Raw genomic sequence first — 13996 nt, 5'->3', positions numbered from 1 at the left:
GACCCTCATCCTCAGAGAAAAGATAAACTTGCTTCAGGGAAAACTCAAGGTTCTCCTGAAGCTGTTTGAAAGAATTTTCTCCTACCACCCCCAATATTTCAAGTATGTTTTATTTAAAGACAAAATACATTGCAAACATTCACAAAAATACAACAGAAAGTAAAACAACATAGGTAACTCAGAGCTACATCTCGAATACTTCGTCCAGCTCCCCTGCGGTGGGCCACGTGCCCAGAATGCTGCAGGCATTTCCTCTCTGGATCACAACACTGAGTCTCTGATAGAGGAAGCTGGTCGCTCTGTTGGCCTTGGTTTCTATGATGTGCTTTTCACCTAGCTCTTTGAGGAACTTTAGAGCACACTTGCCCCATGCTCCAAGGGTCTCCGACCCTATTGGAATGAAGTTATAGTAGAGGAAGGTCTTCATATTTTCGGATCTTCTGGGTCTCCCTGTGGCTGGCAGCTCCACCCCTTCCACTACAGAGTATGGCAGTAGGTGTCTGCCAATGCAGCACAGGTGTAGTCCCAGGCAATCTGCTTTCCATCCTTCCAGGGTAGTATAGTGGCTCCATCAGGACGCTTTTGACTTCCATCAGACCTCTGTACTTGGGGTTCCCGTTGAGCTGGGCAACGGGCTGTGGCGAGGCTTCTCTTTATTATATCATTGACCTCCTCATGTCTGGCATACTTCCCTTCTGCTGTGTGACACACGAGACCATGAAGTCCGAATTGATCAGTTGTCGCCCTGCCGCAAATACACCTATGTTCGGTGAGGATGGGGGCGGCTAGGCGAAGAGCAACACCAATCCGAATGGCCTGTGGGTCGAGACGGGTGCCCAGGGAGGAATTGGGAACAGCTAACAGGAAATCTCCTGAGTGTGGTGCCTTCACTGCCAGGAGACGAGCTTTGTTCTTTCCTGAAGCGTTGGAGAGCATTGTGTTGGCGATTTTTTCCATGATCGGTTTGTCCCAGTGGGACTGTTTGTGCTGTTTGGGAGGAGCTGGTCTACTGGAGGAGTCTGTAAGGGTGTCCCACCGAATCGCTGCTTCAGTAAACCTGGGGTCTTGAGCTCCTACCATGTCTCTCAAGCGTTCGGGCACTATCTTCTTGACTAATGCACTGGAAGCCAAACACGAAGACAGAAAAGCAGGTAAAGCAACATGCGTTGCTTTACGCACCATAATATATATATATATATATATAATATATATCTATAATATATATATAATATATATATAATATATATCTATAATATATATATCTATAATTATATATATATATAATATATATACACACATATATATATATATATATATATATATATATATATATATATATATATATATATATATATATATATATATATATATATATATATATATATATATATAATATAATATAATATATATATATATATATATATATATATATATATATATATATATATATATATATATATATATATATATATATATATATATATATATATATAATATATATATATATATATATATATATATATATATATATATATATATATATATATATATATATATATATATATATATATATATATATACCATAAAACCATATATCAGATCATGTGTGTTTGATACGTAGCTAAATATACACAATTTAATCATGGATTATATATGTTTAACGTATTCACGAAATGTTTACTTCCATTCTCTTTCAAGGTTATCTGCAGAACAAACATTGCCACATGTATGGTATCAGTAACAATAGAATAATAGGATGATAGTTATAATGTGGGGCAGGAGACCTAGTGTCGGGAGTCAGTGTGTGTTCTGAGAGTGATGACCACCACGTTAAGGTCGGTAGTCCTGATATTTTTTTATTTCGTTAATTAGCTGTTTGTAGCTACACCTACAGAACTGTGCTCATGGTGTCCAGTCTTCAATGCCGAGAAGTTTTTTCTGCACACCTAAAATTTGTATAGTGTCTCATTCAGCTTGCATGAGGGTTTCCATAACGTTGTACATTCAAAGTTCATCTTGTAATTTACAAATTAATATACACTGGGATCTGAGTACGAGTCGCCGCGCTGTTTCCAAGGAAAGTAGCTAAATAAATTAATAATAAACCCATATTGGAACATTAAGAACTTGCCTTCAGCTGACAGTGAAATCATGGAGGGAGTGAGACAGACTAGATTTCGTTCGGATTTTTAACCCCGGAGGGTTAGCCACCCAGGATAACCCAAGAAAGTCAGTGCGTCATCCAGGACTGTCTAACTTATTTCCATTGGGGTCCTTTAATCTTGTCCCCCAGGATGCGACCCACACCAGTCGACTAACACCCAGGTACCTATTTGCTGCTAGGTGAACAGGACAACAGGTGTAAGGAAACGTGTCGAAATGTTTCCACCCGCCGGGAATCGAACCCGGGCCCTCCGTGTGTGGAGCGGGAGCTTTAGCCACCAGGCCACCAGATAATATCATCTTTATTTCTACATGTACATACAAGGTATACAGGCCTAGCTGACATATTACTATATGGAAAGACCTGTGGAAAATTGCATTTACTTGGATGTATCATTATATACATAACAGTAAATGAACATAGATAATTATTATTTATCAGTTAGACAAGTAGGAATTTGGGACACCTAGGTCGCAAAAAATGTCCCCCTTCGATACCTACCATTGTCATATCCACAAGTTGCTCTGGACCTATTAATTAAATGAATTATACATCTCCAGGAATACTGGTAAATATATAAATTAAAAAAAGGACTATATATACACACATTTATATAACAGAAGGAAAATATCTTAATATCACTCACCAATTTGACTGGAGATTAATGTGTATCATACTCATAAAACCTCACTATCTATGAAAATAACACTGGCCAGAGTTATAACATAACAGACTTATCTGAGGTTCCTGGAGCTGTCTTGTCCAGTCGCCTGATATCTCAAGTTATGCAGGAATGCACATCCAACAACTTCGCCTCCTATTTGAGAGGTGTCAACCCAATTTTAACCTCTAGAGCACGAAAATTCCTTCCCATTACACTAACGTTGTATCCAATTCAAATTAACAATGGCGACTGTCCCTTCTCCCCAGGCTCAGTTTCCATTTTCTATGACATAAATGTTATTAAATACAGTATGGCCATCTATATACATATAAATACTGAATTTCTGGAAAATATATACAGTATTTTCCACAAGACCCTTGTCATGCCTGGAGTATACTGGGAGAGGGTTTCGGGGGTCAGCGCCCCCCGGCCCGGTCTGTGACCAGGTCTCATGATGGATCAGATACTGATCAACCAGGCTGTTGCTGTTGGCCGCACGCAACCCGACGTGCAGAGTACTGCAGAGCATTTCGGGCATATTAAATCAGTTTTGTTCCAGGATGCGACCCACACCAGTTGACTAACACCCAGGTATCTAATTTACTGCTAGGTGAACATGGACAGTAGGTGTCTTAAGGAAACACGTCCTAATATTTCCACCAGTGCTGGGGATCGACCCCCTGGACCTCTCTCCTGTTGACAATAGGAAAATTGTGTGTTCTAGAGAGAAAGAGAAAGAGAGAGAGAGTGAGAGAGAGAGAGAGAGAGAGAGAGAGAGAGAGAGAGAGAGAGAGAGAGAGAGAGGGAGAGAAACTAACACGTTCACAACAGGAAAATTGTTTGAGAAATATTTAAACGAGTTGCCAATGCATGGCTTTCCACTTGAAGACTCCCCAGTATATATAGCAGGACCTATACGGCGCCACCAACACCACCAAATTAAGAGACCAAGAAGGTTATAGCATACACACGAGCAACAGAGTAATAAATGATAAGGCAGATATATACGTATGTATGTTAGTATAATTCAGTAGAGGCAGCAGTACGGTGCCTCAATCCTCACAAAGGATGTGGCTGCTGCCTTACTTATCCTCTACACAGCTAGAAGCACTGTACGTTACCATTTGTTGCATATTTATTGATACAGACTCTACCTGGACTTATAAAACGTATTTAGAATTAGTCTTGAAGTGTTGTCATATTAGAAATACGTTTTGTTAGCGTGATATAAGTGGCCTGGTGGCTAAAGCTCCCGCTTCACACACGGAGGGCCCGGGTTCGATTCCCGGCGGGTGGAAACATTTCGACACGTTTCTTTACACCTGCTGTTGTCCTGTTTACCTAGCAGCAAATAGGTACCTGGGTGTTAGTCGACTGGTGTGGGTCGCATCCTGGAGGACCCCAATGGAAGTAAGTTAGACAGTCCTCGATAACGCACTGACTTTCTTGGGTTAACCTGGGTGGCTAACCCTCCGGGGTTAAAAATCCGAACAAAATCTTATCTTATGATGGTTCCTTGCATGCATCCTGTGGGCAGGAGTCTACTGGTAGGGCAACATCTCTACTTCGTCAGTTCCCTTGATAAAAACGATAGGGCGTATGCTGAGTCAGACAACAATTGGGTGTCTACACCGCAAACGGAATTGTTTGCTATACTAATGATGCTTAAGTTAACTTATAACACTAAATAACAAAAAAAAAAGGCACAATACTGTGACTGGAACGATACACAAATAACCCGCACATAAAAGAGAAGCTTACGACGACGTTTCGGTCCGACTTGGACCATTGACAAAGTCACACTGACTTTGTCAATGTGACTTTGTCAATGGTCCAAGTCGGACCGAAACGTCGTCGTAAGCTTCTCTCTTTTATGTGCGGGTTATTTGTGTATTATAACACTAAGTTTGACTCCATGAATGTTACTGATCTGTCATCACTGAAGGCTGTTGTGGAAAATTGCATTTATCTGAATGTAACTAATTATGTACATAACAGTAAATGATAACAAAGATAATTATTATTTATCAATGTTACATAGACAAGTAGGAATTTGGGACACCTAGGTCGCAAAAAATGTCCCCCTTCGATACCTACCACTGTCATATCCACAAGTTGCTCTGGACCTATTAATTAAATGAAATAATACATACACCAGGAATACTGGTAAATATATAAATTTGTGGACTGTATATTAAAAAAATGATTATATATAAATTCACATATACATAACAGGAGGCCTGGTCACAGACCGGGCCGCGGGGGCGTTGACACCCGGAACTCTCTCCAGGTAAACTCCAGGTAACAGAAGGAAAATATATCTTAATATCACTCACCAATTTGACTGGATATTAAGTTGTATCATACTCAGAAAAACCTCACTAAATTTATGAAAACACTGGCCAGAATTATACACAAATCTAGAGAGATTATCTGAGGTTCCTGGAGCTGTCTTGTCCAGTCGTCTGATATCTCAAGTTATGCACATCCAACAATTTCGCCTCCTATTTGAGAGGTGTCAATCCAATTTTAACCTCTAGAGCGCGAAAAATTCTTCCCATTATATTAACGTTGTATCCAATTCAAAACCAAGATGGCGAGTCTCGTCTGCCCAGACGCAGGCTTTCCGTTTTCTATGACAAATATTATTAAATACAGTATGGCCATCTATTTACATATAAATACTGAATTTCTGGAAAATGTATACAGTATTTTCCACAGCTGTTGCTCGCATTATGACTAACAACATGCTCATTGCAGATTCCAGATATTGATACTCACAAATACGGGAAAAGGGGAATTAAGGTATAATTGTCATGAATTACATCACATGCTGGATTACACCTTCATGATACAGTTGATAAGTTACCAAAAAAAAAAAAAAAGCACTCTGAACGAAAATTTACAATATAACTTTGGTGTGTGTGTCTAACACTAGGAATAATAAGAGGAAATCAGATCTATAACCAACAGTGATAACTTTAACAGCTGGAAAACATTAGGACGTGTTTCCATAAGACATCTGCTGCCCATGTTCACCCATCAGTATAAAACGGGTACCTGGGTGTTAGTCGACTGGTGTGGGTCGCATCCTAGGAAAAAATTGACCTAATTTTCTCGAAATGCTCTGCATAACAAGCGGCTTTCTATATTAGTAGTATGTCATTGATGTCAGCTAGGCCTGTATGCCATGTACGTGTACTTGTAGAAATAAAGATATAAGTATGTTTATGGAGCAATTCGCAATATTAAAACTGATGTTGTAATAACCAGGTTTAGGTTTGATGAAAAGTACTTTTAACAGTTTGGCAGACACACATGATTCTTAAACCAAATGCAAAGAATGTGGCTAGACTCTGGTCGCTATCTCAAGGACCCCAATGGAAATAAGTCGCTTTGACATTTTTGGTTATCCTAGGTACTTACACATAATAATAATAATAATAATAATAATAATAATAATAATAATAATAATATCTTTATTTACTACAAGTACATGTACAAGGTATACAGTCCTAGCTGACAACAATGACATACTACTATATAGAAACACTTGTTATGCTCTGCATTTCGGGCAAATTAGGTCAGTGTCCCAGGATGCGACCCACACCAGTCGACTAACACCCAGGTACCCATTTTACTGATGGGGAACATAGACAACAGGTGGAAAGAAACACGCCCAATGTTTCTACTCTGGCTGGGAATCGAACCCAGGCCCTCGCCGTGTGAAGCGAGATAAGATAAGATAAGATTTCGTTCGGATTTTTAACCCCGGAGGGTTAGCCACCCAGGATAACCCAAGAAAGTCAGTGCGTCATCGAGGACTGTCTAACTTATTTCCATTGGGGTCCTTAATCTTGTCCCCCAGGATGCGACCCACACCAGTCGACTAACACCCAGGTACCTATTTGCTGCTAGGTGAACAGGACAACAGGTGTAAGGAAACGTGTCGAAATGTTTCCACCCGCCGGGGTGCTTTAGCAACCAGGCCACCGGGCCACCACAGGTATGTACAGTGTACGTACCTGTATCGAATCAAGGTAATGAACAGACCACGCCTGTTCATTACCTTGATCCATCAGGCACTGGTGGCTAGCAGCATGCAAGCCAAACTAAGCACCACAACTCGGTTAATCAGGAACTAACATGAACTCAATTTGGCAATAATCACTAAATCAGTGTCAACAGTCCTGATAAGCACATATCTGTGACTATCTTATTTAGCATGAGTGTTATTACGTGTTTAGATAAAGATAAAGATACTTTATTTCAGCTTGGTACAGTGTTTGTACAAAGGTGAATTACATTTAGGTGTGCATGCCGAAAGCCCTTTAATGTGCGGAGAAACTAACTTAAGATTAATAACCTGGAGTTTACCTGGAGAGAGTTCCGGGGGTCAACGCCCCCGCGGCCCGGTCTGTGACCAGGCCTTCTTGTGGATCAGAGCCTGATCAACCAGGCTGTTGCTGCTGGCTGCACGCAAACCAACGTACAAGCCACAGCCCGGCTGATCAGGAACTGACTTTAGGTGCTTGTCCAGTGCCAGCTTGAAGACTGCCAGGGGTCTGTTGGTAATCCCCCTTATGTGTGCTGGGAGGCAGTTGAACAGTCTCGGGCCCCTGACACTTATTGTATGGTCTCTTAACGTGCTAGTGACACCCCTGCTTTTCATTGGGGGGATGGTGCATCGTCTGCCAAGTCTTTTGCTTTCGTAGTGAGTGATTTTCATGTGCAAGTTCGGTACTAGTCCCTCTAGGATTTTCCAGGTGTATATAATCATGTATCTCTCCCTCCTGCGTTCCAGGGAATACAGGTTTAGGAACCTCAAGCGCTCCCAGTAATTGAGGTGTTTTATCTCCGTTATGCGCGCCGTGAAAGTTCTCTGTACATTTTCTAGGTCGGCAATTTCACCTGCCTTGAAAGGTGCTGTTAGTGTGCAGCAATATTCCAGCCTAGATAGAACAAGTGACCTGAAGAGTGTCATCATGGGCTTGGCCTCCCTAGTTTTGAAGGTTCTCATTATCCATCCTGTCATTTTTCTAGCAGATGCGATTGATACAATGTTATGGTCCTTGAAGGTGAGATCCTCCGACATGATCACTCCCAGGTCTTTGACGTTGGTGTTTCGCTCTATTTTGTGGCCAGAATTTGTTTTGTACTCTGATGAAGATTTAATTTCCTCATGTTTACCATATCTGAGTAATTGAAATTTCTCATCGTTGAACTTCATATTGTTTTCTGCAGCCCACTGAAAGATTTGGTTGATGTCCGCCTGGAGCCTTGCAGTGTCTGCAATGGAAGACACTGTCATGCAGATTCGGGTGTCATCTGCAAAGGAAGACACGGTGCTGTGGCTGACATCCTTGTCTATGTCGGATATGAGGATGAGGAACAAGATGGGAGCGAGTACTGTGCCTTGTGGAACAGAGCTTTTCACCGTAGCTGCCTCGGACTTTACTCTGTTGACTACTACTCTCTGTGTTCTGTTAGTGAGGAAATTATAGATCCATCGACCGACTTTTCCTGTTATTCCTTTAGGACGCATTTTGTGCGCTATTACGCCATGGTCACACTTGTCGAAGGCTTTTGCAAAGTCTGTATATATTACATCTGCATTCTTTTTGTCTTCTAGTGCATTTAGGACCTTGTCGTAGTGATCCAATAGTTGAGACAGACAGGAGCGACCTGTTCTAAACCCATGTTGCCCTGGGTTGTGTAACTGATGGGTTTCTAGATGGGTTGTGATCTTGCTTCTTAGGACCCTTTCAAAGATTTTTATGATATGGGATGTTAGTGCTATTGGTCTGTAGTTCTTTGCTGTTGCTTTACTGCCCCCTTTGTGGAGTGGGGCTATGTCTGTTGTTTTTAGTAACTGTGGGACGACCCCCGTGTCCATGCTCCCTCTCCATAGGATGGAAAAGGCTCGTGATAGGGGCTTCTTGCAGTTCTTGATGAACACAGAGTCCCATGAGTCTGGCCCTGGGGCAGAGTGCATGGGCATGTCATTTATCGCCTTTTCGAAGTCATTTGGCATCAGGATAACATCGGATAGGCTTGTGTTAATCAAATTTTGTGGCTCTCTCATAAAAAATTCATTTTGATCTTCGACTCTCAGTCTGGTTAGCGGCTTGCTAAAAACTGAGTCATACTGGGACTTGAGTAGCTCACTCATTTCCTTGCTGTCATCTGTGTAGGACCCATCTTGTTTAAGTAGGGGCCCAATACTGGACGTTGTTCTCGATTTTGATTTGGCATAGGAGAAGAAATACTTTGGGTTTCTTTCGATTTCATTTATGGCTTTTAGTTCTTCCCGCGATTCCTAACTCCTAAAGGATTCTTTTAGCTTAAGTTCGATGCTTGCTATTTCTCTGACCAGTGTCTCCCTTTGCATTTCAGATATATTGACCTCTTTTAGCCGCTCTGTTATTCTTTTCCGTCGCCTGTAAAGGGAGCGCCTGTCTCTTTCTATTTTACATCTACTCCTCCTTTTTCTTAGAGGAATAAGCCTTGTGCAAACATCGAGTGCCACCGAGTTAATCTGTTCTAGGCATACATTGGGGTCTGTGTTGCTTAGTATATCTTCCCAGCTTATATCGGTTAGGAATTGGTTTACTTGGTCCCACTTTATGTTTTTGTTATTGAAGTTGAATTTGGTGAATGCTCCCTCGTGACTAGTCTCATTATGTCGGTCTGGGGCTCCATGCATACATGTCTGAACCTCAATTATGTTGTGATCTGAGTATATTGTTTTTGATATGGTGACATTTCTTATCAGATCATCATTGTTAGTGAAGATGAGGTCTAGTGTATTCTCCAGTCTAGTAGGCTCTATTATTTGCTGGTTTAAATTGAATTTTGTGCAGAGATTTAAAAGCTCGTGTGAGTGTGAGTTTTCATCAGAGCTGCCTCCTGGTGTTATTACTGGAACAATATTATTTGCTATATTCCTCCATTTTAGGTGCCTTAAGTTGAAATCCCCCAGGAGCAAGATGTTGGGTGCAGGAGCTGGAAGATTTTCCAGACAGTGGTCAATTTTTAACAGCTGTTCCTGGAATTGCTGGGATGTTGCATCCGGAGGCTTGTAGACTACCACAATGACTAGGTTTTGGTTCTCGACCTTTACTGCTAAAACTTCCACTACATCATTTGAGGCATTAAGCAGTTCTGTGCAAACAAGTGACTGCAATGTACAGGCCAACCCCCCCCCTTTTGCCTGTTCACTCTGTCACATCTGTATAGGTTGTAACCTGGGATCCATATTTCGTTGTCCAAGCGATCCTTTATGTGGGTCTCAGTGAAAGCCGCGAACATTGCCTTTGCCTCTGCAAGCAGTCCACAGATGAAAGGTATTTTGTTGTTTGTTGCTGGCTTTAGACCCTGTATATTTGCAAAGAAGAATGTTATCGGATTGGTGGTATTTTTGGTACTGGGGGGGGATTTTTTTTCCGGCATTAGTATCTGTATCTGTTGGTTTGGAGTGGAGGCCATCGACTGTGGTTCCACTCCAGGAATGACTGGATTTGGTGTACGATTTCTGCCATTTCCTGCCAGTTTTTTTTTTCCTTCCTGGCACTAAAAAACCTCTCCCTCTTGAGTGGCAGCAGATCTGTTTTCTTGACATCCCATCTTGATGACTAGCTTGTCTTGTAACTTTTTGTAAGCGTACATTTCTCCCTGAGAAATAATCTGATATTGTACCACATTATTTGCTAAGAATAACTTTATAGTGTTAAGTTAAGCTGTGGTTAGAAAAGTTACAGATATTTTGATGATAGTAGTGTACATTTTGTACAGTATAATGGTTTTGAGAACACATATATTTTAGGCTTAGAACAATTGTACATTATGTCAGTTTAACCTCAAACAATGCAGTTAAGTTGAATAGTGTGACATACTGTATTTTCATTTGCAAACTGACTAAACTGTATTATTACCATGTCTGGGGCTTAGGGTAAGTTTCAGACTTAGCCCATATGTAACAGGACTATATTGAAGGGGGTGTTATGAGGCCCAGCCCCATACACTTTCCTACCCCCCCCTTTTTTTTTTTTGCGCCACTGATTGTCTACTACCAAGATAGGGTGACCCAGCAAGTGAAGCATTTTTACTATCTTTCATTTGATAGCTGTCTTGCCAGATGTGCTCCAAACTGCAGCACAACCATTCATTTTTAAGTGATTAAAGAAGCAACTATTGATCCTCTCCACCTCCTCTCCCCCTGTTTACTCTGCTGCTCCTCTCCCCCCTTCCCTCTCCACCATGTGTCTACACTTGCATCACCTGTTAGGTGAGCAGGTGTTCCTTACATACAGAGCTCAGTGTGGCAGCTGGCATTGGCTTACACTCACATATTTCATATACTGTGTACACCCAAAGTAAACTATACTACTGTAATTTAGTTAAATAAAAAATTTCACAAACAATAACTATTGATGAATGATATAAATTGTGTTACATTTATTGGAGAATTTGTTATTCATGAGAATATATTATTCAGTACTATAGAACATTTCACTCTGTTCACTTGAAAGTAATACATTAAAATAAAAAAAATGTTTTTCACTGTATACATTGATGCCAACCAGTTTGTATGGAAATAATTCTGTACTCTGTACAGAACACATTAAAAGTGTGATTTATTATACTGTAATTAAAGATACATTAATGCATGTTATTTTACTGTTGTCTGTTAGTGCTACATTTATAAATTTTGATTTAGTGGAATATGGCTACACAATGGAAAATCATCGTAACAGAAATGTGGGAAAACAGAACTTAAGTTGTGGTGTCCTGTACCTGGAGTCAGTGTTGAATCACAGTGCTGTTCAATATAAGAGTTGATGTTATATAGACCTTCTCTGTACATATTTTGATAGTGAAAAGGTAAGTGAATTAGGTACTATAATGTATCTGTATTTTAATCCTTTACTTAATACATAAGTGGGTGTACAAGAGGTTTGAAATACATATTTAACATGTTATATCCAGTTGGTTGCAATAAAAATGTAATTACTTGTACACTCCTACCCACCAGAATATTGTAGGATGGCTGTGTAATTACTGTACTTGCAATACACTCCTGCCCACCAGAATATTGTAGGATGGCTGTGTAATTACTGTACTTGCAATACACTCCTGCCCACCAGGATACTGGTGGCCTTTCGCACTTAAATCATGTCACATTACACATGCTTCTTTCAGTTGCAAACATGGCGTATGACCGGTTAGGCGAGGATAGAGAAAGGGATAGAGGGGTGTCCAACCATGAGCAGGTTATCCAGCCAGGCACGGATGAGGAGCTGATGGTTCATGGTTACCGGTACTCTTGTTGTAAGGCTGCCATCTTCTACCTGCTGACTATACTCACCCTGGGGATGTTTTATCTAGTATCTTACTGGAAGCCAGAATGGAGAGTGTACTTCATGAGGAGAGAGTGCTCATTGTCAGAAGCTGATTCTCTTATATTAAAGGTAAACATTTGACATCAATCAATATTATCCCTATGTACAAAAATATTTACTGATACATATATACTAGTACAATCATCAAGAACAGTTTATTGTATTTAATCAGCAATTAATTAGTTCCATTTTCTCTGTGTTATATGTAGCTATAAAAATCAAAAAGGCTTGTGTGTGTGTTAACCAGGATGCTGATGGTCAACTTCATGTAGTAAAAGTTGAAGTGGATGATGTGGAGCCTGGTTTTCCATCACAGTATGTGATCTCTCTGCATGTACATGATGCTTCCAGTAATGTTCATAATGGACCCTCAGATGCCACCCATCTCAGTCAGCCAATTTACAAGTAAGTTCTTGAAAAAATGTGTTTTTTTACATAGTATGGAGAAATTTAAAAATATGGTATCACATCTTAGGATGTGATTTTTAATTTTTCACAAAATGGACTGGTAAGCCAGAGGAAAGTCTCCGTCAAATAACTGAAAGCTTCATGGAGCAGGTCATCGTATAACTAACATTTGTACTACATTAGTTTAATAACACCTTTCCCTGACTGGACAGCCACCCCTCATATATATGCATTATTATCACAAACTTTAATTAAGAAAGAATTTCAGTAACTCTGTCACAGTTAATGCACCAGTGAATCGTTTGGTTGCTTAGGTTATATCCTCCGTAAAGTGATCAGTGATCCAGATGCCTGTTTAGTTCAATATTAGCTATTTTATCATTAATTTCACTGTACAGTAATCATGAATGTCTGACAAGCATAATCCTAAAACTTCTTAGTAAAGAATTCTGTGCTGCTGTGTAGGCCTCACCTGCTTAATGACAGTTTGGGTAATGTAAAATTGTAAGCATCAGGGGATATATTAGAGGTTAAATTTACATAATAAACATGTCCCTTATTAGTGATGTATTCTCAGAAGCTTGCATTATTAATGTGACCTCCCTCAGTCTGTAAGTGTCATCTCTTGTACTTGGTTTACTGAAGAGGGCTTCAGGGTGAAGCTGAAATGTGTATTACACTTTTCTTATTGTCTGTTTTGTTGTCTTTATGTGGAGATTTTGAGCCGTTGGGCAGTGCTTATTACAACTTCTTGTCTGTACACTTATGCATATACATGTAGATACATGACCTCAAGATGGAGCTCAAACACACAAGCATCCATAAATAATTACATACATACAGACATACATTTACAGTATTTTTAGTGTCAGCACTGTATTGAAATTATATATATATATATATATATATATATATATATATATATATATATATATATATATGTATATATATATGTATATATATATGTATATATATATATATATATATATATATATATATATATATATATATATATATATATATATATATATATATATATATATATATATATATATATTATTATAATCTCTTTATGGTTCCCAGAAGAAAACAGCTGATATAAATTATATATATATATATATATATATATATATATATATATGTTGAAAACAAAAAAAAATATATATATACCTTTCATCCGTGGACTGCTTGCAGAGGCAAAGGCAATGTTCGCGGCTTTCACTGAGACCCACATAAAGGATCACTTGGACAACGAAATATGGATCCCAGGTTACAACCTATACAGATGTGACAGAGTGAACAGGCAAAAGGGGGGAGGTGGCCTGTACATTGCAGAGTCACTTGTTTGCACAGAACTGC

The 13996-nt window shown here is 39.6% G+C and overlaps 1 protein-coding gene across 9 annotated transcripts in view; it reads left to right on the top strand.

Annotated features, from left to right (window-relative positions):
* LOC128700786 (polyamine-transporting ATPase 13A3) overlaps positions 1-13996 on the top strand; it is a 79764-nt gene that overhangs the window by 12556 nt on the left and 53212 nt on the right. For 6 of the 9 annotated variants that reach the window (XM_053794237.2, XM_053794239.2, XM_053794238.2 and 3 more), the window contains exons 3-4: positions 12030-12298; positions 12477-12634. In XM_053794237.2, the coding sequence (XP_053650212.1) occupies positions 12030-12298; positions 12477-12634 (427 nt within the window). Of the gene's footprint in view, positions 1-1788; positions 1836-3855; positions 3941-11125; positions 11204-11547; positions 11712-12029; positions 12299-12476; positions 12635-13996 lie in introns of those variants that run through there. The other 3 variants (XM_053794232.2, XM_053794234.2, XM_053794233.2) reach the window with 3 other exon arrangements.

Source organism: Cherax quadricarinatus, chromosome 56 (assembly GCF_038502225.1).
Source record: "Cherax quadricarinatus isolate ZL_2023a chromosome 56, ASM3850222v1, whole genome shotgun sequence".
NCBI lineage: Eukaryota > Metazoa > Arthropoda > Malacostraca > Decapoda > Parastacidae > Cherax > Cherax quadricarinatus.
Note: the sequence above shows the minus strand (reverse complement) of the source record. Positions and strands in the feature narration are given on the sequence as shown.